Source organism: Esox lucius, chromosome 15 (genome assembly GCF_011004845.1).
Source record: "Esox lucius isolate fEsoLuc1 chromosome 15, fEsoLuc1.pri, whole genome shotgun sequence".
In the NCBI taxonomy this organism is placed as follows: domain Eukaryota; kingdom Metazoa; phylum Chordata; class Actinopteri; order Esociformes; family Esocidae; genus Esox; species Esox lucius.
This window is the reverse complement of record NC_047583.1, coordinates 20,689,763-20,713,507: the sequence shown is the minus strand read 5'-3', so window position 1 is coordinate 20,713,507 and position 23,745 is coordinate 20,689,763. Positions and strand designations below refer to the sequence as shown.

The 23,745-nt window shown below is 44.8% G+C and overlaps 1 protein-coding gene across 3 annotated transcripts in view; it reads left to right on the top strand.

Annotated features, from left to right (window-relative positions):
• The window catches only part of syne1b (spectrin repeat containing, nuclear envelope 1b), a 106,477-nt gene that overhangs the window by 49,096 nt on the left and 33,636 nt on the right, over window positions 1–23,745 (top strand). For all 3 annotated transcript variants that reach the window (XM_034297399.1, XM_034297401.1, XM_034297400.1), the window contains 43 exons: window positions 59–262; window positions 539–746; window positions 881–993; window positions 1,120–1,325; window positions 1,478–1,916; window positions 2,074–2,246; window positions 2,986–3,073; window positions 3,346–3,567; window positions 3,895–4,059; window positions 4,290–4,646; window positions 5,301–5,437; window positions 5,880–6,057; window positions 6,666–6,848; window positions 6,963–7,106; window positions 7,609–7,764; window positions 8,136–8,300; window positions 8,525–8,697; window positions 8,941–9,094; window positions 9,642–9,785; window positions 9,969–10,133; window positions 10,518–10,835; window positions 11,044–11,199; window positions 11,319–11,489; window positions 11,760–12,086; window positions 12,192–12,344; window positions 12,691–12,858; window positions 13,072–13,251; window positions 13,846–13,992; window positions 14,381–14,506; window positions 14,803–14,979; window positions 15,184–15,449; window positions 15,625–15,874; window positions 15,957–16,232; window positions 16,322–17,956; window positions 18,169–18,342; window positions 18,588–18,751; window positions 19,064–19,208; window positions 19,368–19,586; window positions 19,706–19,980; window positions 20,196–20,361; window positions 22,079–22,234; window positions 22,471–22,623; window positions 23,337–23,519. In XM_034297399.1, the coding sequence (XP_034153290.1) occupies window positions 59–262; window positions 539–746; window positions 881–993; window positions 1,120–1,325; window positions 1,478–1,916; window positions 2,074–2,246; window positions 2,986–3,073; window positions 3,346–3,567; window positions 3,895–4,059; window positions 4,290–4,646; window positions 5,301–5,437; window positions 5,880–6,057; window positions 6,666–6,848; window positions 6,963–7,106; window positions 7,609–7,764; window positions 8,136–8,300; window positions 8,525–8,697; window positions 8,941–9,094; window positions 9,642–9,785; window positions 9,969–10,133; window positions 10,518–10,835; window positions 11,044–11,199; window positions 11,319–11,489; window positions 11,760–12,086; window positions 12,192–12,344; window positions 12,691–12,858; window positions 13,072–13,251; window positions 13,846–13,992; window positions 14,381–14,506; window positions 14,803–14,979; window positions 15,184–15,449; window positions 15,625–15,874; window positions 15,957–16,232; window positions 16,322–17,956; window positions 18,169–18,342; window positions 18,588–18,751; window positions 19,064–19,208; window positions 19,368–19,586; window positions 19,706–19,980; window positions 20,196–20,361; window positions 22,079–22,234; window positions 22,471–22,623; window positions 23,337–23,519 (9,759 nt within the window). The remainder of the gene's footprint in view (window positions 1–58; window positions 263–538; window positions 747–880; window positions 994–1,119; window positions 1,326–1,477; window positions 1,917–2,073; window positions 2,247–2,985; window positions 3,074–3,345; window positions 3,568–3,894; window positions 4,060–4,289; window positions 4,647–5,300; window positions 5,438–5,879; window positions 6,058–6,665; window positions 6,849–6,962; window positions 7,107–7,608; window positions 7,765–8,135; window positions 8,301–8,524; window positions 8,698–8,940; window positions 9,095–9,641; window positions 9,786–9,968; window positions 10,134–10,517; window positions 10,836–11,043; window positions 11,200–11,318; window positions 11,490–11,759; window positions 12,087–12,191; window positions 12,345–12,690; window positions 12,859–13,071; window positions 13,252–13,845; window positions 13,993–14,380; window positions 14,507–14,802; window positions 14,980–15,183; window positions 15,450–15,624; window positions 15,875–15,956; window positions 16,233–16,321; window positions 17,957–18,168; window positions 18,343–18,587; window positions 18,752–19,063; window positions 19,209–19,367; window positions 19,587–19,705; window positions 19,981–20,195; window positions 20,362–22,078; window positions 22,235–22,470; window positions 22,624–23,336; window positions 23,520–23,745) is intronic.

Sequence of the window (23,745 nt, the reverse complement as noted above, 5' to 3'; positions counted from 1 at the left end):
CTATTTGTTTTGCCTCGTAACTACAACACAGAGCCTAACGTCTATATGTTCATATAAGGTGCTTGAGGCAGACCTGATGAAGAAGATGAACCAGGTGCAGAAACTGTGTGAGCAGGCCAAGGGCAACCTTCAGGATTTCAGCTCCCAGAGGAAGCAGCTCGAAGACTACATTACCCAGATGTCTGATTGGCTAAAAAACCAAGAGCAGTCCCTGATGAGCTCACAGATTGGCTTTGATCCAGAAGACATCTGCAGAGTCAAGGTAGATAGACATTAAATTGAACAGCCGTTACCTGAAGACACCCTTGACTATACATGTATATATGGTTTATTAACTTTACACTGGTATTAATGCTTTTCAATAGCAACTTTGGTTTGAATGGGAATATACCAGGCTCTAGAATACCAAGCTTGTAATATCTCAGAAAATACACCATGTCAGATTCTCCCAGAAACATTTAAACTCATCACACATGTATTATTTTATGTTGTTTTGCTTGACATTATTTTGCTCTACTATGTGTGAATTACATGACAGGACCTCCAGAAGGACCTTCAGAACCAGCAGGGAAGCATAGATTCCACCAGGGAGAGCCTGAATACTCTGTGTAGGAAGTACCCCTCAGAGGAGCTGGCTGGGCTGGGTAGTGGCCTGACTGACGTTATCAAAAGCTATGAGTCTGTCAACCAGCTGTCCTCCAGGACCCTGACCTCCCTGCAGCACGCTCTGCAAAAACACTTCAATGGTGGGGAGGACTGAAACCATGAACCGATTGGTTTAGCAATCTGTTCTGCACTGCAGTACTGTATAGTATTCATCACTACTTCTTGATGATTATTATAGAGATTATGTTGATGGTTTGTCTCTCTCGTTCTGTAGACCTGGTGCGCGAGTTCCATAGCTGGCTATCTGGGCAGAAGGAAGTAGTGAAGGAGTGTTCTGACAGGTCAGGAGACACCAGCATCATTGAGCGCAAACTGCAAAAGCTAAAGGTGCGTCCTAAACACGACATGTAACCCTTCTTTGTACAGGACTGGACGGTCTGTGCCCCGACCTTATACAGTATATTACCTGTCACATATGGTACAGTAAGAAAGACATGTCCACATTTTCTTTAGGGGGCTCTGGAGCGTGTGGAGGAGGGGGAGGTTCGTCTGACTCAGGTTTGTGAAGAAGGAGAGAAGCTGCTGCTCCACCTCCCCAAGGCCAGTGCTGGTCAGGTGCAGCACCACCTCTCCTCCATCCAGCAGGACTGGGATCACTTCATAGAGCAGTGTCGACTCAACCAGCAGGCCCTGGAGGATACCACTGCCCAGCTCAATGGGTAAGAGATCCACTGAACTATAGTTCTTGTACATACCTTCATCTTAACCTATCAAGGCCTCTCAAAGTGTTGCTCTAGTTCTTTTACACCCGCACGGACGGGAAAGCTGTCCCCAATTGTAATAAAGGGGATATGCTGTGTCTGTCTTTCAGGTTTGATGGGCGTCTGAAGAGGCTAAGGCGGTGGCTGGAGAACATGGAGCAGAGGCTGACCACAGACCTGCCAGAGGGGAAACACAGCAGTCCTGAGGTCACACTAGACGTGGTGGAGGAATACCACCAGGAGGCGCTCAAGGAGAGGGACTCGTTCGAGCGACTGTGCCAGGAGTCGCAGGTGCTAAATGAAGGCGGCCGGGGTGACGGTGGCGAAACACGGGTGGCCGCAGGGCTGCAGTCTCAGCACCAGGCTCTGCTGCGGAGGGTCAGGGAGAGGCTGCGCAGCTGCCAGCTTACCCTGCAGGAACGCCAGGCATTTGAGGAGACCGTGCAGAGCACCTGGTCCTGGCTGAACGGGGTTCAGGAACGACTGGGGAGCCTCAACAGCACAATGGGGAACAAGGAGACGCTGGAGAAGAGGCTAGAGCTTGTACAGGTCGGTTGAATCCAAAATAGACCTGATTCATTTCTTTAAACGTCTGGTGGCAGAGTTCTGGAGGCATTGCCACTAGAAAGGGTCCATTTAGACTAGTTACATCATTTACAGTGAGTAAATCACGGTATGTAATGAGTGTGAATAACGTCGGTTCCAGGACATCCTGCTCATGAAGGGTGAGGGTGAGGTGAAGCTGAACATGGCAGTAGGGAAGGGTGAGCAGGTCCTGAAGCTCAACAGTATGGAGGGACAGGAAGCCATCCACTCCCAGCTGCAGAACCTGAAGGACGCCTGGGCTAACATGCTCATGACCTCCATGAGCTGTCACAGGTATTGTACACTCCTGTGTTGCCACCCGCTTCTATCAGTGGAGGCCGGTGAACCTTACTTGAGGAGAATGGGATAACCAATGCAGAATGTCACTCGAGGGCGTGAATATCCAGAAACAAAAGGCTTAATTATTATTAATTCAGTGTTGCTGTATATAAATAATGAATATACACCAAGCTAACAAAGCACTTAAAAAACAATCCAATTTACAAATCATACTTAACACATTTTACTGTATACAGACCAGTAATACTGAAATGAAGGGTGGGATAGCCTTGTAACTTGCCTATTGTCGCTTCAACACAACTCTTCTGAACCCGTCTTCCTCCACGGGCCCCTCAACCTTTCCTTGGTTTTTTCCTTGGCCTCTTGGGGACTTGTTCTATGCATGAAACACGACCAATTGCTCATTAAACAACTGAGAAAAGACAGAGAATTGTGCACATGCAGTAGAGGTTCTTATTCAATATTGAAGTTTGTAACAGCTGTGACTAAAATATTTTCATTTTGATTGACATGATTTACTCTACTGAATTTTGCGTCTTTAATAGAGAGTTGTGTTTAATGTTTTACAAATATGTGCCGAGCATTTGCATATTGTGTGTGACAGCTTTGAGAAATGACCTACGGTTGCAACAAAATAATATTGTTGTGTTCTTTAGGTTAGAAACAAAATGGACCCCAGTTTCATTAAAAGTCAAGAAAAACCATAACTTCCTGTGTTTATCTCTTCTGTCAGTCGTCTGGAATGGACGGTAGCCCAGTGGAGTAGCTACCAGGAGAGTAAGGGCCAACTGCAGCAGTGGATGGAATGTGTAGAGCAGGAGGTGACTTTCATTCGTTAACTAAATGCAATGATTGTAAGTCTCTCTAGATGACAGATGTCAAACCGATTCCACGGAGGGCATAGTGCATTCTGGTTTGTGCCCAGTTGAGATCTGTACAACCAGGTGAGGGGAGATCCTAAGTAGCGACCCAAATAATCAGTCGTGCACATGGTACGAGCTACAACCAGCAGACACTCAACCCTCCGTGGAACAGGGCTGACACCTGTGCTCCACATGTCCCCTAGATGACTGAAATGTGTATGTAAATGTAGATGGGTCCGGCCCTGGCCCAGCAGCCAGGCCTGAAGGAGAAAGTATCTCTCCTGGAGCGCCTCAGGGCCCTGCATGCTGATGTGGAAGCCCACGCTGCACCACTGGCCAGGCTGACAGAGAAGGCTGCAGAGCTGCATGAGAAGACAGGCGACCAGGCCTTCGGATCAGAGCAGAGAATGGAGCTCAATACGCACTTTGCTGACATCACCGCGGTTGTCAAGGTAATAAAGCCTTGCTCTTTTTGAATGGCAGTGATTTACAGGCTTCGCTCCTATGTGTATACAGTACATTCGGCATAAGAGAAGTGTGAAAATGTATGCACTTACAACTGTAAGTCGCTTTGAATAAGCTAAATTACTGGAATGTTAAGAAGTTAAACAAAGATCAGTCATGATGGTTTTGCAAAAGAAAAAAATAGTTATTAGCATAAGTTCACGTTATTGGATGTTATTGATGTATTTAGAAAATATCATTACAGTCCTCCACAGTTTAGTCTATGGGAAAACATTACCCTGCCTAATTCAGACACTGTACTGTCCACCACCCAGAGTAAGGTTCAGACCATGGAGGACATTGTGTCAGAACATGAGCACTACCTGGAAGCTGTGAGGGACTTCAATGACTGGCTGACCTCTGCCAAAGAGGAGCTCCAGCGCTGGTCTGACCTGTCAGGAGACTCCAGTGCTGTAAAAAGGAAGCTTGCCAAAGTTCGGGTAAAGAAGCTCAAGGATCACATACCAGAAGTATCTGATACATTTGTCCAATGTTACCTTTAAAAGTGTATTGTTAACAAGGAATTTAAAAAACTAAATATATACATTGCATAATAAAAATGTATAGGACATCAGAGTGTCAAAAGGACAGTAATCAGTTAGCTAACAACAGTTGGCTTTATAGTCATTTTTTCCTGTTTCAATGTTCCTTATTTCACGTTCCCCAACAGGAGCTGATCGACTCCAGGCAGCGTGGCCGAGAGCGTCTGAACCGAGTGCAGCACTGTGGCGCTGCGACAAGGGACCACACCGGCTCTGTGGGCTTTGAGGCCGTGGAGAGGGAGGAGGCCGCCCTGCTGTCCGCCTGGGAACAGTGGGAGCGCGGGGCTCTGCAGACCAGGGCGGACCTGGAGACGGCTCTCTCTCAGCTTGCCAGCTCAGAACAGGAGTTTAACTGCCTGGCAGCTCAGCTGGAGCAGGACCTGCAGGGGTTTAGCGGTCGTCTGCAGGAGTGGAGGATCAGGCTGGCTCAGGCTGAGGGGAAGAGCAGTGGGGAGGAGGCTGTGCAGGGCTGGCAGATTGCAAAGGTCAGACATTGTTTTGTATACGTACAGTGTAAAAATGAATACAGTGTCTTTGGAAAGCATTTAAACCCCTTAATTTTCTCCACATTTTGTTGAGTTACAGCCTTTTTTATCCAAAGTTTGTGCCACTTTATTGAAAATAGAACTCAATTATTCTTCAGTCTTTTAAGTGCCCTTTGGCACATCTAACTTCACCATGAATTAGTTTGGCTAGGGGTTTTGGGGGTCCAAACTTCTTCCCTCTCACAATGATGATGTCCATTGTACACCTGGACATTTTCAATGCTTTTGCTTTTTTTTTATACAACCTTTCCTTGTTCTAAACATCAAAACAAATATAATTGTTTATGTCTGATTACTAATGTATATGAGATATTTCAGATATTCAATGAATTGGCACACATTTCTCAAAACCTGTTTTCATTTTGTTATTATCGGGTATTGTTTGTAGATTTATGACACAATAAAATGTGGAAAAAGTGAAGGGGTCTGAATACTTTCTGAAGCCCCTGTTGCTATTGCAAGATAAATGTAATAATGGAATTTATAATAGGTGAGACTTTGGTCAGAGTTGCCTTTATAAATCCTCAAGCCTTTTCACAGTCCCCATTCCCTCTCTAAATATGATGTTTCTGATACGTCTGTTGTGACATCCAGGACACACTGGAGGGTCTGGTCAAAGTAGAGCCCATGTCAGACAGTTTGAAGTCCCAGCTCAACGACCTTTGGCGGTTCTCGAGAGACCTGGGTGCTCAGTCAGAAAGAGTGTCCTCCCTCATAAAGGAATACAACAGGTGAGTCAGTCAGCAGCATAACAGAGAGGTATTTTATAGATAATGCAAATAATACAGCTCTGGGAAAAATTAAGATCACTGCACCTTTTTCTTTCCTTTCCAAAAAAGTTGAAAAGGAAAGTTTTGAGTGAGGAACAGAAATGTTTAATTTTACAGTGGTCTCTTAATTTTAACACTTCTGTTCCTCCCTCAAAACCTTCCTTTTTGACTTTTTTGGAAAGGAAAGAAAAAGGAGCAGTTCATTTTTCCCGGAGCAGTATATTTAGGAATCATTAAGGATGTTTGTATTAAACACTGTTCTGTGGAAATGCCATTCCATTGCGGACTCAATTTGATTTCAGCTTACGTGGTACAACGAATTCCTTGACATCAGTGGTGGACTTCAAAGTGAAGTGTGCAGGATAACCTCTCATGTGATTCTATTGGGTCCTGTCTGTCATAGCCTGACCATGCATGCGTCCAGAGAATGCCAAAGCAAAGAGAAGCTTCTAGAGAATCGGTTCCGTGCTGCTTTCCGAGAGTTTCAGCAGTGGTTGGTCAACGCCAAGATTAACACAGCCAAGTGCTTTGATGTGCCTCAGAACCTCAGCGAGGCATCATCCAGTTTGCAGAGGATACAGGTACACTATGGGTCAAAGGTCTACTAATATTCCAGTAAATGTGTCAACGAAAAGTAATTTAGGAAATCCTTTTGTTCTTAACCTTGCAAGAATATGTTATTGCGGTGGATATTCGTGTCAGGAACACAGGGGCAGGGTCCAAGCGTGGAGCGCTACGTTTAATCACATCCCAGAATCCACCAGGCAAAACAGGGCAGGCAAGGGTCGGTACACAGGTGGGTCAGAATCAGGCAGAGGCACAGAAGGACGAGAGCGAAAATCAAGGTCTGCGGAGAAAAATAGCGGAATAGAGTAGCTTCGACAGGCTCAGTAGTTTGGCGAAACACAATACCTCACAAAAGACGCTATAAACAGGACTGAGAGGGGGCGAATGAACAGAAGCACAGACGAAACTAATGAAGACTAATACAGGAAAGCAGGCTATGTTCCAGACAGCACAGAAACAATGTTACAAAACAATGAAGACTAATACAGCAAAGCAGGCTATGTTCCAGACAGCACAGAAACAATGCAACAAAACAAAACCAAAAAAACGCAGGGGGAACCCAACCTTCACAATTCATTTTTAAAGTTGTCTCATGTCTTGGTCCTTTTTTTCGCTACCAAAGGAGTTCCTATGTGAGAGGGAGCAGGGCCACTCCAAGCTGAATGCTGTGGTGCTCAGTGGCGATCTTGTGGTCAGCATTGCTGCCCAAGACAAAGTGGATGCTGTCCGGGCCAAAATGAATAGTGCCAGAGAGGACTGGAAGACACTGATGTCCAACTTGCACCACAGGGAGACCTCTTTACAGGTAATCATCCCTGAGTATTCTGGGAGAGAGTAAATTGTTGGCCCTTTACTGTTTCGTTTTACAGAAACCTCGGTTCTGAATTTTCAGAGTGTGTGTATCACTTTCATGTTTCAGAACCTCCAGTGTCAGATGAAGGACTTTGAGGCGAGTGCGGAGCCTCTTCAGGAGTGGCTTTACGGGACGGAGGTTGCCGTACAGGAGAGCAGCACACGGCTCCACGACCTCACAGCCAAAAAGCAGGAGTTGCACAAGCTGCAGGTATACGTGGCCCTTGGCCTGTGTCACCGTGTCACGTCAGGAAGACCTCTCTCCAGGCAACTGTCTCTGCCATCCTACCATTCCACCCAGCTCTGCCAGGCAACAGCACGGCCAATACAGAAGCTCACCATTTCAACTCTGTCACAGTGAATCACAGCCACTGATGGAGTTCTGCATCGCACTGTTAAAGCTTATCATAACTCCTTTTTTCTCATTTCTGCCTGCCACCTTCCTTATCAATTCTTAAATGCATCTGCTCTGTCTATGTTTATACAGTTGAAACTTAGCAGCCATGTTCAATGCTTGCAAAGTCTTGAATCAGACACCTTTGTCTGTTTGTTCGTTAATCGTATTTCGACTGCCTATGTCACGGCAGTGGATCATAACATTTCCAAATCTTTTCCTTTCCATGTCTGATCTCTGCGAGTCTATGTTAACTTGGCTAACTGTCTCTACGTGTTGGCTTGCATGCCTCTGTGATAACCTGCTTGTGCCCTTGCAGTCTGTGCTCGAGGAATTAGCCTCTCAAGAGGTTCAGCTGATCAGGCTCAAAGAGAAGGCCCAGCTACTGTGGGACGGGCACGTGTCCGGAAAGGGCTTTGTCCACCGTGTCTCGCAGCTTTCTTCTCAGTACCTAGCTCTAACCAACCTCACCAAGGTAACTAATGCCTGCCTGACCGTCGGTCCACCTGCAGGGCAGGGAGGAGGCACTAGACTGTCCTTGTCTGGAAAATGACAGTTGCTGAATTATTATAATGAACTATCGTTTAATACTATTTCTCTTTTTAGGTAATGCCGTATTGAAAATGCTTAGGAACTGATTATCCAGAATTGCTATTTAATGGGCAAAATTACTATTGCTATTCATTTCTTACTGCTATAAATGTCTGTTCAGAATTGTTGTTGTTTATAATTTTATACTGAAAACCTAGTTTGACTTTCGACCCAGGTTAAAAGTCATGTTTGCACATGGTTGAATACACAGTGGCTTACCTGTTAAGGACATGGCAATACTGTGCGGTTCCACAGGAGAAGGCTTCCCGTATCGACAGGATCGTCACTGAGCATCAGCTGTTCTCCCAGGGGCTGAAGGAGCTGCAAAACTGGGTGGCTGACACCAGTCACATGCTGCAAACTTACTGCACCCCCACAGCAGACAAGAATGTCCTGGACAGCAGGATGATCAAGCTAGAGGTACAGTACAACCAACTTGGACATACAGCTGAACTAGCTAAACTAAGCAAAAGAGAACTGAGGTAAATATAGCTCAACTAAGCTAAACTAGCTGAAAAACATAATTTTACAAGGCTAACAGAAACTTGGACTTGGATTACAAGTTGTGAACGATTAGCTAAGATTACAATTTCTTGTCCATTCCTGAGGCATCATTTCGTAATACTTGGACTTTCATGTGCCAGGCTTTGCTGACAGCACGTCAGGAGAAGGAGATCCAGTTGAAGATGATTGTCACTAGGGGAGAGTCTGTCCAGAGGAATACCTCAGCAGAGGGAGTACCGGTAGTACGCAAGCACATCCAGGACCTCAAAGACTGCTGGGATGCCCTCCTTTCTGCCTCCATACAATGCAAAAGGTTAGCTCCTCTTTTTCATTAACCGAGTTAGGAATGCCTTAGCAGAGACCTTTGTGGGATAAGAAAGAATTGTTCCCAATTAGCAGAGAGGTCTTTAGGTCCAAAAACATTAAACATGACATAAAAAGATTAATAGATTGGTATTGTCTAAAGAAATAAAAAAAAAACATTATGGTAACTCAACCATCACATAATAGTATTAACTGCAAACATGTATTTGCACTGCACTATATTCCCCCACAGTCAGTTGGAGGGAGCCCTTTCCCAGTGGACAAGCTATCAGGAGGACGTGCGCCAGTTTTTGGACTGGGTGGAGCGTGTTGAGGAGAGCCTGGACCCAACAGACAAACAGTGTTCCGAGCTGAGAGACAAAACTGCCAAGCTGGGTAAAGCAAAGGTATCCATGGTCATCATAGTTACTTATTATTATTGACAGTATATGGGAAATGTGATACAAAATAATAATGGCTTAATTGTAGCATACAGTAAGAGGAAATCAAGTAAAAACTGTTAAGGACACACCTACCATTGATAAGGGTGGGTCACAAAGTGTTTTTCAAACATCTTTTGTTTTATTGAAAAATGTTGCCTTCAACCCTTGCCATCCTCTAAGATACTGCAATGCAATACAGCTGGCAAGGTATTAACATGTGGTGGCACATAATGGCTCAGCGCTGCCCATTGTGGATGGGTGGATGCCTTTTCTTGTCGTGCTCTAGTGCCACCTTGTGGTGACTTTCCTGCAACTGCTCTTGCACCAAGCCATCGCCATATTTCGCCACAAAATTGTAAGGGGTGAAAACTGGTGAAAAGCATACAGTTGCTATATCCTCTTACAATTTCTTTAAAAGTAACCTAATGCTGTGTCTTGCTGTTGTTCAAGTGCTGTTCAAGTGCTGTAGAAACATACACAAAAGCCCTGTGCCATGTTGTATTTGTTTCAGCTTCTCTATGAAGAGGTGCTGAGCCACAGCAGTCTTCTGGACACCATCAGTTTGAAGGGTGCCAACATGGCCGAACATTACGTCACACAGCTAGAGCTGCAGGACCTGCTGGAACGATACAACACCCTCAAGGAAAACGCCAAGGTTGGCCCTTATGGCATTTTCAATAATAGTAGATACAACACGATATTCTCTAGGTTATGGCTTTCCCCCCACGCATGGTGGCTGTGGGAAAGACAAACTTTGTTGAAACTATGTCATATGCTGGTATTTCATAGTTTCATAGTTGCATGTCTACAATTCACATAATTGCCCTTGTGCTGCCAGAATGCGGTGGGGAAGGCGGAGGAGCTAGTGCAAGCCCACCAGCAGTACCAGAGAGGCCTGCAGGAGTTTGAGGCGTGGCTGGAGCAGGAGCAAGAGAAGCTGGGCTGCTACACACAGCTAGAGGGGGATGTGGACACCCTGGAAGAGACGCTACAAAGACTACAGGTCAGAAAATGAACACAGGGGGACTTGGGGTAGCAGTCTAAGACACATAGAGCAGAGGTGCCAGGCTCTTCGGGCTCAATCCCAGGGTGTGTCACAGCTGGTTGTCAGTGGGAGGCTAGTACGGGCGATGTGCATTTGCCTTTCATTGTGCAGGATAGGGAAGGGAAGACTTGGAGCCCAGTATGCGTTTCACTGTGTTCTAGCACGTCCTTGTGACAGGTTGGGTGCTTCCAAATGACAGAGGATGTTCTATAACAACAAACTGGCAGAGACAGAAGAGGAAGCTAAGACACTGCCTTTCAGTATGTGTAATTGGAATGACCGAAGACATGCACTACTCCTCAGTGTTAATAACAAAGGCTGCATCCCTGCATTCCTTTCCAGGAGCTGCAAGTCCGGTGCACGGAGGGCCAGGCCTTGCTCAACACCCTGCTGGACAGTAGAGACCAGGTTGTGCGCTGGGGCGACCCCCAAATCGAGGACCGCTTGCTGGAGACCACACAGCAGGACTGGAAGATGTATCAGAGTAAGCTGGGAGACACCAGGGCCCAGCTCAACAGTGCCCTGGCCAAGCTCCGCCAGATGGAGCAGAAGTTTCAGCGTCTGGACAGCTGGCTGAAGAGCATGGAGAGCAAAGGTCAACTACGAAGCCATCGGAGGTCAGACCGCGCCACCAAAGAAGCTCAGCTGCAACTGATTAAGGTCAGCAGTGGTTCAGCTTGCTATTAGACACCAAGTGACACCAATGAAGTTGTTGAGGATTGTTACAGTATGTAAGTAGGTACAGATTGATGTTCATGTGTGTTCTACTGGGAGGAGCAGGAAGTAGACTCCTTCTGTTCCTCCACCACTTCCTCCCCATTCCGCAGTTCCCCAGTGTGTCAATAAAATGCTGTGTCTCTGTACACAGGGTTGGCAGGAGGAGGTTCTGGTGTACCAGGAGGAGGTGGAGGGTCTGAGTGTTCTAGCCCAGCAGGTCATTGATGAGACCCACATTAGCAGCCGGGTCAGCACTAGAGCCACCCAGCTCACCGCTCGCTACCATGCCCTGCTGCTACATCTACTGGTATGACACCAAACACACACAGTATATACTGATATTCTACTTTCCGACTAAAATGTGGGATTTGCAACTTTTTCCTGACGGTCTTCCCTAAAATGTCCAACTGTGTTGTTCACGTGAAGGAGAGCATCAAGCAGCTACAGGAGGAGGTTTATTGCATTGAGGAGGCCCAGAGTGTGTTCAGTTCCTACTCAGATTGGCTGAGTTCCGCCCAGAACAACTTTAGCACTGTGGCTATCAGCATCGATGTAGTGGACCGTATCACAATGGAGAGGAAGATGAAGAAACTGGAGGTACAGTCTCAGAGTTTAGCCAGGCTATGCATCAAGCTACTTACTTGGTGAAAATCTGTAAAAAAAAATATCATTTTAAACTGCGTTTTGAGCTCAGACATTAATAATAATAATAATAATACATTTTATTTATATAGCGCTTTTCTTAGACTCAAAGTCACTTTACAATGCAGGTGCTTTAGCATGGCAGACACTCCCAAGCATTTTAATCTATTTGCTTCGCCTTAACCTTAATCCTGTGCTCTCTTTATGTCTGTATCTGTCATCCAGGCTCTTCAGAGTGACATGGAGCAGGGCCACAGTTTACTTAGGACGATGCGTGAGAAAACTGAGCGAGCCATGGCCTTCCTGGAGGAATCAGAGGCAGACCAGCTAAGGGAGGAGGTGGATGCTCGTCGCTCCCAGCTAGAGAGCCTAATGGCTGGGCTCCGCACTGAACACAGCTCCTTGGAGAAATGTATCTCCCTCTCTAAAGACTTCCAAGACAAGTACAAAACCCAGGCTCAGTGGTTGGCAGAAACCAAGGCCCTGCTAGGGATGCCTGTTGAACCCAAAGCTGAGCTCTATCAGAAAAAGGCTCAGTTAGCCAAATACAAGGTACAAAGAGTATCTATTTAATCTTAGAATTTTGCCTCATAAAAATGGCCATATCCTCTGCAACGCATTCATCACTTGACATTCAGTGTTTTCTCTTTTACATAGACAATCCTGCAGACAGTGCAGTCTCATGAGTCAGCGGTAAAATCTGTGGTTGAGAAAGGAGAGGCACTGCTAGGAACCGTCCGTGACCCCACTATCAGGGACAACATAAGCAGATTGCAGACAAACTACCAGGACCTCTGCACTGCAGCCAAGGTAGGTGTTCTGCTACTGTACCAATGGACCCATCCAAAGTCATTCTACCTGAAAGGCTGAAACGGTTTTGCTTCTACCTGGTGTATTTCACTGGCCTAGTGTCCCAGATCTGAATTAGTCACAGATCAGAAGGATAGGATGAACCAGGATTGTGCAGTGTTGGTTTAGACTCTAGTCATGCTACATTTATTCCCCAAACCTGTGTATTAGAGAGCTTCCTTAATTTGTAGTTTCTTGTAGCAGACTAGTCAGCTAACTAGAGCATGAAACCGTAATAAATCATTGTCCTACCTGATTGGTTTGGTAGCTTGTCAGGTATAGAGTTAACTAACTGTACTGTTTACAGGGTCAGGTACAGAGTATGGCGGAGTGGGTGAAGGACCATGAGACCTACAACAGTGAGCTCCAGGAAGTGGAGAAGTGGCTCCTTCAGATGTCCAGCAGGCTGGTATCCTCAGACTCCATGCAGACCTTCAGCATGGAAACGGCCACACAACAACTGGCTCGGCACAAGGTGAGTAAGATGACTGATGTTCTAGAATGGAATTGTATTAGAATCCATGAGAATGAAATGATGTAATAATTGTAATTATTCCCTTGCCGTGGCTACAGATATTAATCGGTGGCCATGACAATGGAATTATGCTTCTGATGTTCTAAACCAGCTTTTGAAAATATTTTTTGCTGAAAAATTTTTCAAAAACATATCTGTCACATTTTGTCTTAGGCTATAATGGAGGAGATAGCTAGCTTTGAGGAGCGCCTGAACAGTCTGAAGGTTAAAGGAGATGACCTGGTGTCCAGTTGCACTACAGAGCAGGTGCAAGCTAAGACCAGCCAGCAGGTTCAGGGTCACCAGCAGGGCACAAGAGACAGCTACTCAGCCATCTGTAGCACGGCACAGCGCGTGAGTTGTCGTGTAACATTCATTCTAATATAAACTAGGAAATTCGACCCTGCTCCAGTCTTCTCCTATCTTCTCTTCTATATTTGTATCTTTTATTTTGATGTCTACTGGCTCCTCTGCTACCCTGTGCTCTTGTTGTACCCCCTACTACATCTGTATTATCTTCCTGACAGGATTAGGGTCAAATCTGAATTGCCCTAATGCCTATTCCACTACTGATTTAAAATTAATTTGGAATTGACCACACCTGACAGAAAGCATAATCTGAATTTAAGTGTAGTTGTATTAAATAAAAACACTAAAATTGAAAACTTAATTTAAGCAAATGATGTGACGACAGTAATCTTACATTTATGATTACTAATACCATTAGAGTTGAAACCATAAAAAAAAAAAATGTTGCCCCTAAAAATGTTTTATGTTTAAATTGGTCTGGAAATGTCTCTAAGATCATGTTGGGGATTGTTCAAATTAATTATTATTTCTTATTTTAAAAAAATGAAAATATCCCAGAATACATCAGATTAAACACTGATATATCCATTTAAATAACTTGCTTTATCACCGCACTAACCTGCCTGTTTGCATCATCAGGTTTACCAAAGTTTGGACAAAGAGCTGCAGAAGCATGTCAGCCACCAGGACACTCTGCAGCAGTGCCAAACCTGGCTCTCTACTGTTCATCAGGAGCTTCAGCTGCAATGTCAACCTCCCTCTGGCCTACAGGAGGCCCTCAAACAGGTGACTGAATTACTGATTGCTCTCTGCGCTCACTTTTATAGCCAGAGAAAGACAATCAGATGACACAATAAAGGTGTTTCCGTGGCAACGTTACTCCTTACAATTCTGGAAATGCCAAGATTCTAAGTTACATTCAATAAAAAGAGAACAATCATAAACCTAATATTTCTCTCTATATATATACGGGGCTTCTCGTTTATCTTCATTTACCTGTAGCTCAATAGGCCTTAAATATGGCAGAAAAAAGTCTGTTTTTATGGGTTTTATGTGTTCAGGCTGTAAGATAACGAAAGGTAAACAATTTGAAAGGGGGTGGTGACTCTCCTAACCCACTGATCACACAGATCACAGAGTCATTTTCTTGTTTCGTTGCCTGTTACTTTTCCAGGTGAAGCACTACAGAGCTCTTCAGGAACAGGCCAGTACATACCTTGACCTGGTCTGTTCTGTGTGTGACCTGTCTGATGATGCTGTGAAGGTCACTGCTGCTGAGGTCCAGCATGTCAAACACACGGTGTGTAGGCCGGTCTCACTGTACAAAAACACCTGGTCTGCATCACCTCACCCTAAAACAATGAGAACATTGTTTTCCTCATGTGTTTCAGTTCAATGTAATTCACATGTGTAATACAGTATCCATTACAACCAATAGCTCTAACAACAAAATCAGCATGAATACTTAGAGTTTAGGGTAAATATGTCAGCCTGTGAGTATGAATACAACAACCATCAAAGGAATCATAAAGCTGAAGTACACAAAGTTGTGGAAAGGTTGACTTGATGTTGTGAGCTCTGCTGTGCACTTTGCAGATCATGGAGAGGATGTTGAACTCCCAGGAGCTGTCTGAGGGCTGGAGGGAGATAAAGGAGCAGAAGCAAGAGCTGTCTGGTCTGTTCCAGGACATGGAGCAGCAGCTCCTCAGTCTCTCCAGAAGACCCACTGAACTTGAGACCAAGATTGCTGAAAACATGCTTACCCAGGCCCAGGTACCATGAGACCTGATGGAAACAGTCCACACTTTGGCATTAATGAACCTTTTAGGAACTTAGATATCTTTATAGGTTTCTTCATGAAGACTTCACTGTGTTCACTGAAGATTAATAAGTAAAATCTTAACTGAAATACAGCGAAAAAAGAAATTAGCTTACTAAGTGAATTAATTAAATCTTTATCCTCTGTTTCTCCTACAGGAGTTTAGCCAGCAGCTTCAGAATAAACAAGCAACCTTAACCAGGATGACGGAGAGTGTAAGTCGTCTGACTACGGGCCAGGACAGCCCAGAACATGGGGAGATAGGGCGCCTGAGCCACGCCTGGCTGGAGCTATGTCACCAGGCTAGAAGACTCCAGGAGCAGAGAGAGGAGGACCTGCAGAGGACCCGGGAGTACCATGACTGCATCGCAGCCCTCGAGCGCCTGTTTGAGCAGGTGTCTAAGGAGTGGGACGGCCTAGCCAGGTGGGTTATCCATTTATCCATCTGAAACACACTGCCAGAGGGAAATGAAAGTTCATGCAAAATGGGTGCTTTGCACTAACCTGATATCCTACACAATGATATCACACTGACAGCGTTCTCTGAGACTGATGTAAAAAATACACTGTCATCTGACTATTATTATTGTTTTTGGTAGGACTGAAGCTGAAAGTTCATCAGAGTACTTGGAGGCACTGAAGAAACTTTCTGTGGATCTGGAAAAGCAGAAGGGAACTCTGGAAGACCTTAAAGATCAGAGACACAAGATCATCCACCATCTGAATTTGGATGACAAGGAGCTAGTCAAGGAGCAGATTGGCCACTTTGAACAACGCTGGGCCCAGCTACAGAGTCTCATTGACAGAAAGATACAGGACTCTGTGCTAACCTTGGAGGACATGGCCCAGGTCTGTGTGCGTTTGTGTGTGTACGGGGGTGTTGAGAAAGGCGAACATTTCTGATCTAACCTATGCAATATCTATTTATCAGGTTGAGGCTCGTCTTAGAGAGGCCAGGGAGTGGGCTGAGGAGCAGCAGCCGACCCTGTCTAAAACCATGACGATGAGCCCTCCTCCAGAGCTGGCCCAAAGCTTCCTCTTTGACCACCTTAGCATCTGTAGTGAGCTGGAGGCTAAGCAGCTGCTACTGTCGCAGGCCATAACCGACGCTGACCGCGTCCTGGCTCACCTTGGGCTCAACGAGCGCCAGCGCCTACAGCAGCTAATCTCAGACACCCAGACAGAGGTGGAGTCGCTGAGTGTAAAGGTGGGTGCGGACGCATGTTTAACTTATGTTTTCACTTCTGGTTAGACCGGAATAATATTTCTTACTTGTTTTATTTCATGTAAATGAAGGTGGCCCAGAGAAGGAATCACCTCAGCAAGGCATTCACAGAGAGAACACAGTTCCTCCAGGCTGTCAATCAGTCCATCACCTGGGTCCAGCAGAATGAGAAGAAGACCCAAGCTGAGGAGTACATTGCACTGCTGCCAGACGATTTGGCCAAGCAGGTTCGAACCTGCAGAAACATCCAGAGCAGCTTGAAGGCATATCAGAGCGAGCTGACCTCCCTGTGGTCCCAGGGCAGAGACCTGATGAGAGATGCCACACAGGACGAGAAGGTTGAGATGCTTACCAAGCTTCAGGAGCTCCAAAATATATTTGAAAAAGCCCTGCAAAAGTGTGGCCAGAGGCTACATGAGCTGGAAAAAGTGCTTGTCTCCAGGAAGTACTTCAAGGCAGACCTGGAGAAAACATGTCAATGGTTGAAACAGGCAGACATAGTTACCTTCCCTGAAATCAACCTGATGAATGGGGACTCTGAGCTGAATGTGCAGCTGTTGAAATACCAGCAGATAGTAGAGCAAGCAATGGAATATGAAAATCTACTACTGATTGTCCAGAGAGCTGGTCAGGAGATCCTGCCCACTCTGAATGAAGTGGACCACTGTTATTTGGATGAGAAACTCAATGCCCTCCCGCAGCAATACAACAGCATACTAGCTCTGGCCAAAGAGAAACAGGAGAAGATTGAACAAGCCATTCTAGCCAGACAAGAGTATGCCTCTTTCATAGACGTGACTCACAAAGCATTAAAAGAGCTTGAGGAGCAGTTTCATAACTTAGGGACCCAACCTGTTGGTCTGCAGACAGAAGAGGTTGTGAATTTACAGCGAGACTACAAAGCTCTTCAAGTGGATCTGTCAAATCTTGCTCTGGCTGTCAGTGAACTAAACCAGAAGAAAGAAGGCTTCCGCAGCACTGGTCAACCCTGGAGGCCAGAAGAGATGACCCAGCTGGTGAGCCTCTACAACGGGCTCAAGAGACTAATTGAGCAGCGGGTGGAGCATCTCGACGACACACTGGAGTCGTTCGAGGATCACAAAGCCATGGCCATGCAGGTGGACTCGGAGCTGAAGGCCACCAAAGAACAACTGGTCAAGGTGAATGCGGAGACCCAGTCAGCAGAGGAGAGGCTGAAGAACTACCACGCCCTGGCCGGGAGTCTCCAGAGTGCCAGCTCCCATCTCTCCAGACTGGTGGAGCAGATGGATGACCTGGCTCCTCAGATCAACCAGGCTGCACATGAGGCCTCCAGAGAACAGGTGGTTTTGTGGCAGGAGGAGCTGCAGTCCCTGCAGTCCTCCGTGGGGGAGCTCATAGTGGAGTGTGAGAATAGGTTTGTCCAGAGTAAAGACTTTGAGACTGAGGTGAATCGCACCCTGGATTGGCTGCAACAGGTCAGGGATGAGCTGGGCTGTGCTGTTGTCGTGGATGTTAAAGTTGAGAAGGTCCAGGAAGAGATCAGAAAGCAGCAGATCATGCAGGAGGAGGTCCATTCCAGGCTGAGGATTGTGGCTGCCCTGAGCAGCAGGGAAAAACAGAAGTACACCAGCGCCAACGAACTGGTCCCAGCCCACGTTGACCTGAGCTTGGAGGAGATGGCTAAGCTACAGGCAGACGTTCAACAAGCCATGAGCTCCAAACAGGTGAAAATATCTCCTACTTTCTTAATGTATATGACTAAGTAAGGAAATATCGGGTTTTTTCCAGCCTTTTCACTTTGGAACTTTCGGATTATTTCTGTAATAATGCGACTCTTTAAGAAAGTAAAAACTGTTACATTGTAGACTGTTGGCTAACTTACTTTTTTGCTGTTGCTTGCTTCACACGTAAAAAAAAATTCTGTTCTGTTTTCCAGATCACTCTGGAACAGGCCTTGGCGTTGTGTCAGAAGTACCACTTCCGGATGCAATCAGCGTGTGAGTGGCTGGAGGACGCGGTGGCCTTCCTACAGCTGGCCAGTCTTGGGGTGGATGTAGAAAACTATGAGGAGTGTCTCCGACAGCAGGAGGACATTATGGCCTCAGAGCAGGTGTTTTACCTATTAAAGATTCAATGCTATAAGAGGTTGATGTGATTCGTGGATGGTTACTAACTAGCCTGGTTCCAAATCTGTTGTTGCTCTTGCCCAACTGATTCATGTCACTGTTAAGTCAATAGGGTTTGGTATGACAACATGAGAATTTTAGTGAAAGGGAGTTGCACAGGTTCTCTCTCAGGTTAGCAGCCACTAGAGGATGACAGTTGAAGTGCTTCTCTCCCTTTACCTGGGAGCAGGAGTTTCTTGCCCACCTGCAAGAGTTGGAGTCTCTGCCTCCCCAGCTGGAGAATCTAGTCAACCCTACAGCCAAAGAACAGCTCAGGCTCAGTGTTGAGTCTGCTCAGCAAAGAAGTGTGGAAGTCCGTGATCAGCTGCAGTGTCACCAGGATGTTCTGATCAGGTACTGATTAAAAGTTTTGATAGTAATATGTATGGAAACATATTGTTGCTTAGCAGTTGAAAATATTTTCCTAGTTTGAATACAGATTGAAAAACCTTGATGCCAAGATAAGCAATTCAAGACTAAGACTGTTAACTTAGTTTGGATATTCTTCACACGATCTTCCTCATTGTCTCAACATTGGAAGTTAGTGTAAAGTCAGACATTTAATCCCCTTCATAATGTGCTGTCTTTGTAAATACTTAACTGGACAATTGTTATCCCTTTTTGGAAAAATAACATTTGAATTTAATTTAAATGTATTGTCCTTAGCTGTGTGGCTCAGTGGAAATCCTACCAGGAGGCAAGGCAGACAGTGATTGAACTGATGAATGAGGTGGAGAAGAAGCTGACTGAGTTTTCCACTGGCAAGGCTGCCACCTTTCTGGAGGCAGAGGAAAAGCTCAAGAGTCATAGGGTAAATGAGAACACCATGAAAATGTCAATTTTGACTTTAACATTACCTGCTAACTTTGCTAATTGCGGCATCTTAGGACATTCTTCATTATTATTATACTTTTCCCATTTTGTTCTTAAACACTTTTATTATTTGAAATGACTCCTCCCTCTCTGCCAGTCTCTGGTATCGATGGTGAATGGGTTCCAGGAGAAGCTGACAGGGCTGGAGGAGCAAGCCTCTCTGCTCGAGCTGGTGGGGAGCGACGCAAGCAAGGCCACAATAAGCCGCTCCATGACCACGGTGTGGCAGCGCTGGACCCGGCTTCGCAGCGTGGCACGAGGACAGGAGACGGTCCTGGAGGATACAGCACAGGAGTGGAGGACCTTCAGAGACAAAGTACTGGAATAGTAGACAATAAACACAAGAACAGTTTTGCCGGTCCCAGATCTGTTTGTGTTATTCTGCTGTGAATGCTCAGCTAGCCAGTATCTACATCTGCCTTTTTTCCCTTCCAGATGGTGAAGGTGAGGAACGTCACGGAAGAGCTTCAGAGCCGCGTCATGGACTGTGCTTTGGAAAAGGCCTCCAAGGCCACCCTTCAGTCTGTGTTGGACCAGCATGAGCTACTGATCCAGGATGTGGAGAGGGAGCTGTCCTCCCTCACTCTGCTTCGCCAGTATGCCCTCAGCCTGCTCCACGATGTGGAGGTGCCCTCACCATCACCCACATCCGGGCAGGATGAACTGCCCAGTCTCAAGGAGATCAGAGCAGTACAAGACCACATGGAAAGGTACATGTGCATGGGCGCTTTCCCCACAGCTGTTGTGGAGTGCAAAGATGCTGTTTAAATATAACAGGACTTATAACAAATTTAAATATAACAGGACTTTCTTGTCCATTTTGAAATTATAGTCTTGTGCATTTTCCATGGCTCCCGTTTTAAAACAGTTTGATTATGTAGTTTGGAATATAGTAAAAACAGTATGTGTTTTCTGTCTGTCTCAGTCTGCTGCAGCAGGCGCGGAACAAGCGAACCCAGGCTGAAATGGAACTGAAGGACAGAGAGGAGGTGGAGAAGAACCTGAGTGTGGTCAAAGCCTGGATCCAGGAGACCAGGGAGCTGCTCCTCAACCCCACCCCAGATATCGATGCTCTGCTGCAGGAGCTAGAAGTATGTGGCTGGTTTATACTGTGGAACTACAGAGTAAACCTAATCTAACATGATCACAACTGTTAAAAGTGTTGGTGAGGTCGAGACACAAAACAGTATAAGTTGAGAAATGTCTTAGATTGTGCCATTGACTGAAAGAAACTGTGTCCCTTTTTTTTTAATCAAAGTTAACTCTTCTCTTGTATGAAATGAAACTGTTGAAAGTGTTAGTGTGGGAGAGACACAAAAACAATCAATCAATCAAATGTATTTATAAAGTATTTTTACATCAGCAGTTGTCACAAAGTGCTTTTACAAAACACCCAGCCTGAAACCCCAAGCAGCAAACAACAACAGTGGCTAGGAAAAACTCCCTTAGAGGGGCTAAAATTTAGGAGGAACTTAGCTTAGAGGGGTGACCAGTCCTCGTCTGGCTGTGCCTGGTGAACATTTTAAGAGTACAAGTTTTAATAATTAATAAATGCATTTGGACTGTGTACAGAGTCTATAAAACCTAATCCAGGTCAGAAGCACAAGGACAGGGAAAACCAGGGGGGAGGGGGTTTTGGTTAGCAGACTGGCAGCTTAATTCGTCAGTTATTGTCTTTATTGATATGCAACACAGCCAGGAGGACTTTGGACAGTGGCAGCAACATGTCTTTAGAGCCTGGTACTCAGGAGGTGTGGGCCATGACCTCGTGTCCTCCTAAGTTTGAAGGGAGCAGGAGACAATAAACATTTAGAGAGTGCATTCCTTACATTTACAAGGATTTACATTGGAGAAGGAGAACTGAACCTATAATAATAATATAGTATAATAATAATATTGCAGCGTTAAACCTTGGGGCTGATACAGGGGAGTCCAGTGACACAGTGACCCTATCCGGGGGAGGCCCGGTTGATCACTGTTGATTGACATGAAACCTGCCAGAAACCATCCCTGATTTCAATAATTGACAATCTACTCCATTTATTTCTTTGGGCGTCACTGTCTTTGGGAGTTACTGACTGGGTACAGTAGCTCAGTTTGTTGTGCGATCTGTTGCTAATGCCAGTGGTTGTTTGTTCAAATCTCACATGGGTCAGTACAAGTTTAGTTCATTTTTGAAAAATCCCTTTTGATTTATTGTAGGCATCGATAGTGCACTTGACTGACAGAAATTGTGTGCCTTTTTTATTAAATTGAACTCTACTCTGGAATGAAATGAAACTGTTGAAAGGTTTGTTAGTGAGAGACACAAGTTTTAGTTTGACAAATTTTTTGAATAAACAGGGGGCAGATATTTCCCCCGACTGGCTCACAGATACTGTGTCCCTAGTTTCATTGAATGAAACTCTACTCCATATATTTCTTGTGCATTGGTGACTGACAGTTTTGCTCTGTTTGTAGAGCAGTGTGCTACTAATGTTGGTGATTGATGGTTCAAATCCCACAGGGATTAGTAAAACTTTGGTTACTTTTGGAAACATTTCTTGATTGTGAGGCACAGATTTTGCCAGTGGCTTTCTTAAACGGTGTCCCTTTTTTATTCAATGAAACGCTATTCTAGAATGAAATGAAACTATTGAAAGTGTTGGTGAGGGAGAGACACAAATCATTGTAAGTTGAGTCATTTTTGGACAAATTACTCTTGATTGACAGGGGGCACCAATTTCACCAGCTAGCTATACAGCAACTGTCATGTAAGTTTCTTGTTTTGAGTATTGATGCTTGTCCTTGTCCTCATGTTTTTTACAGGTGGTGCACAGTGATGTCATTGGGTACCGTCAGCATGTGGATAAGATAGCAGAGCAGCAGCAGAGCAAGTATCTGGACTTGTACACCATCCTGCCCTCAGAGATCTCCATGCAGCTGGCTGAGGTGTCTCTTGCTCTGGGGGCCATTGAGGACCAGGTAGCATTACTGAACTTGCCTACAATCAATCACTGGGCCAGTTTCATGGACACGTTGCCCAATGGAAAATTTGAATAGATTAGGCTTTATCTGTGGCCAGGAAGCAAGTCCACTGGTTTTACTCTTGTTTTACATATTTGTATACCACGTGTTTACGCATCTTATAACATTTTAAGGGTTTTAGAGAAATTTGATTGGGTTAATTTGGGTATTTATTTTTGTATTCTTTTTTGAAGGTCCTATCCAAAGAGAGAGAAATTCAGAAGACGAGAGACATCAAGGAGGATTTCAGTTCCAGGATCCATGACGTGTCAGAGAAGATGAAAGCCATATCCTCCAGACTCAAAGACAAAGCCAGCGATGTTGATCATGCTAAAGATGAGACCAAAGTGAGCTGAAGATGGCCCTTAAAATCTTTTTTTTTCCCTTTTAGTATTTAAGTAGAAGCTCTAATCAAGAGCAACTTAGCATGACACACAAAAGTAAATGTTGTAATAATAATACATTGTATATGTGTATTCGTTGTTTTCAGTAAGTGCCATGCTTGAATGAATAATAAAAATGAATAAAATGTATTGTAGCGGCTGTTCGAAAAGCCACTGGTGACCAGTTGCATGTTTAAGACACACGTCCAAAATAATTTAATAATAATCCAAACAAAAATTTGAACTTTCGGAATGTCTCAATATATTTATTCTGTATAATTCAAAAACATGGCAATTTCCAAAATATTGATAAAAGTAAGCAAATGATTAATAGGCTCCAACATGTACAGTGGATATAAAAAGTCTACACGCAACCAGGTTATTGTGAGTTTTTTAATTTTTCCCCCTCAAAGATTTTAGTTTGTTTTCCAATTGAATCGTTCACTTTAAAGGTCACATTAAAGGTGGAAAAGGTTCTGACATGATTTATCTTGCTCTCATTCTTTAACATCACAAGAACCTGGCATTTGAACAGGGGTGTGTAGACTTTTTATATCCACTCTATATCTTCACTATAATTTCAGTGGGATAAAATGATAAAAAATGAAAAGTTCTGTTCTTAAAATGTATTGTTTTTAATCTAAAAAAGTTAATGATTGCTTATTTCTTCTCCACAGTGTCTTTGTGATGACTTGGAGAGCTGTCGTCGGACTCTGTCAGAGCTGGATGCAGCAGTCCAGGAGTTTGTCAAACGCAACCCTATTTTGGCCAAACAGCTGAGTGACTCCATCTCCAAGTTGGGGGAAATCCATCATCACACGGCACGACTGGCTGATTGTAGAACCATCTGGCTCAAAAAGGTTAAGAACAAATGTTATCAAAAAACTATTGTGGAAAAACCCCCAAAACCAAGGAAGTCTTCATGTTACTTTAATACTGTAGTAGTTGTTGGATGATGTTACACTGAAGAGGTGGTAACAATGTACTGTGTTGCTCAGCCCAGAGATTTAATATAGGGTCATTTGACAAAATTATACTAGGTAATATTTATACTATAACTCACCTTAACCTGCTGCCTTTTTCCTG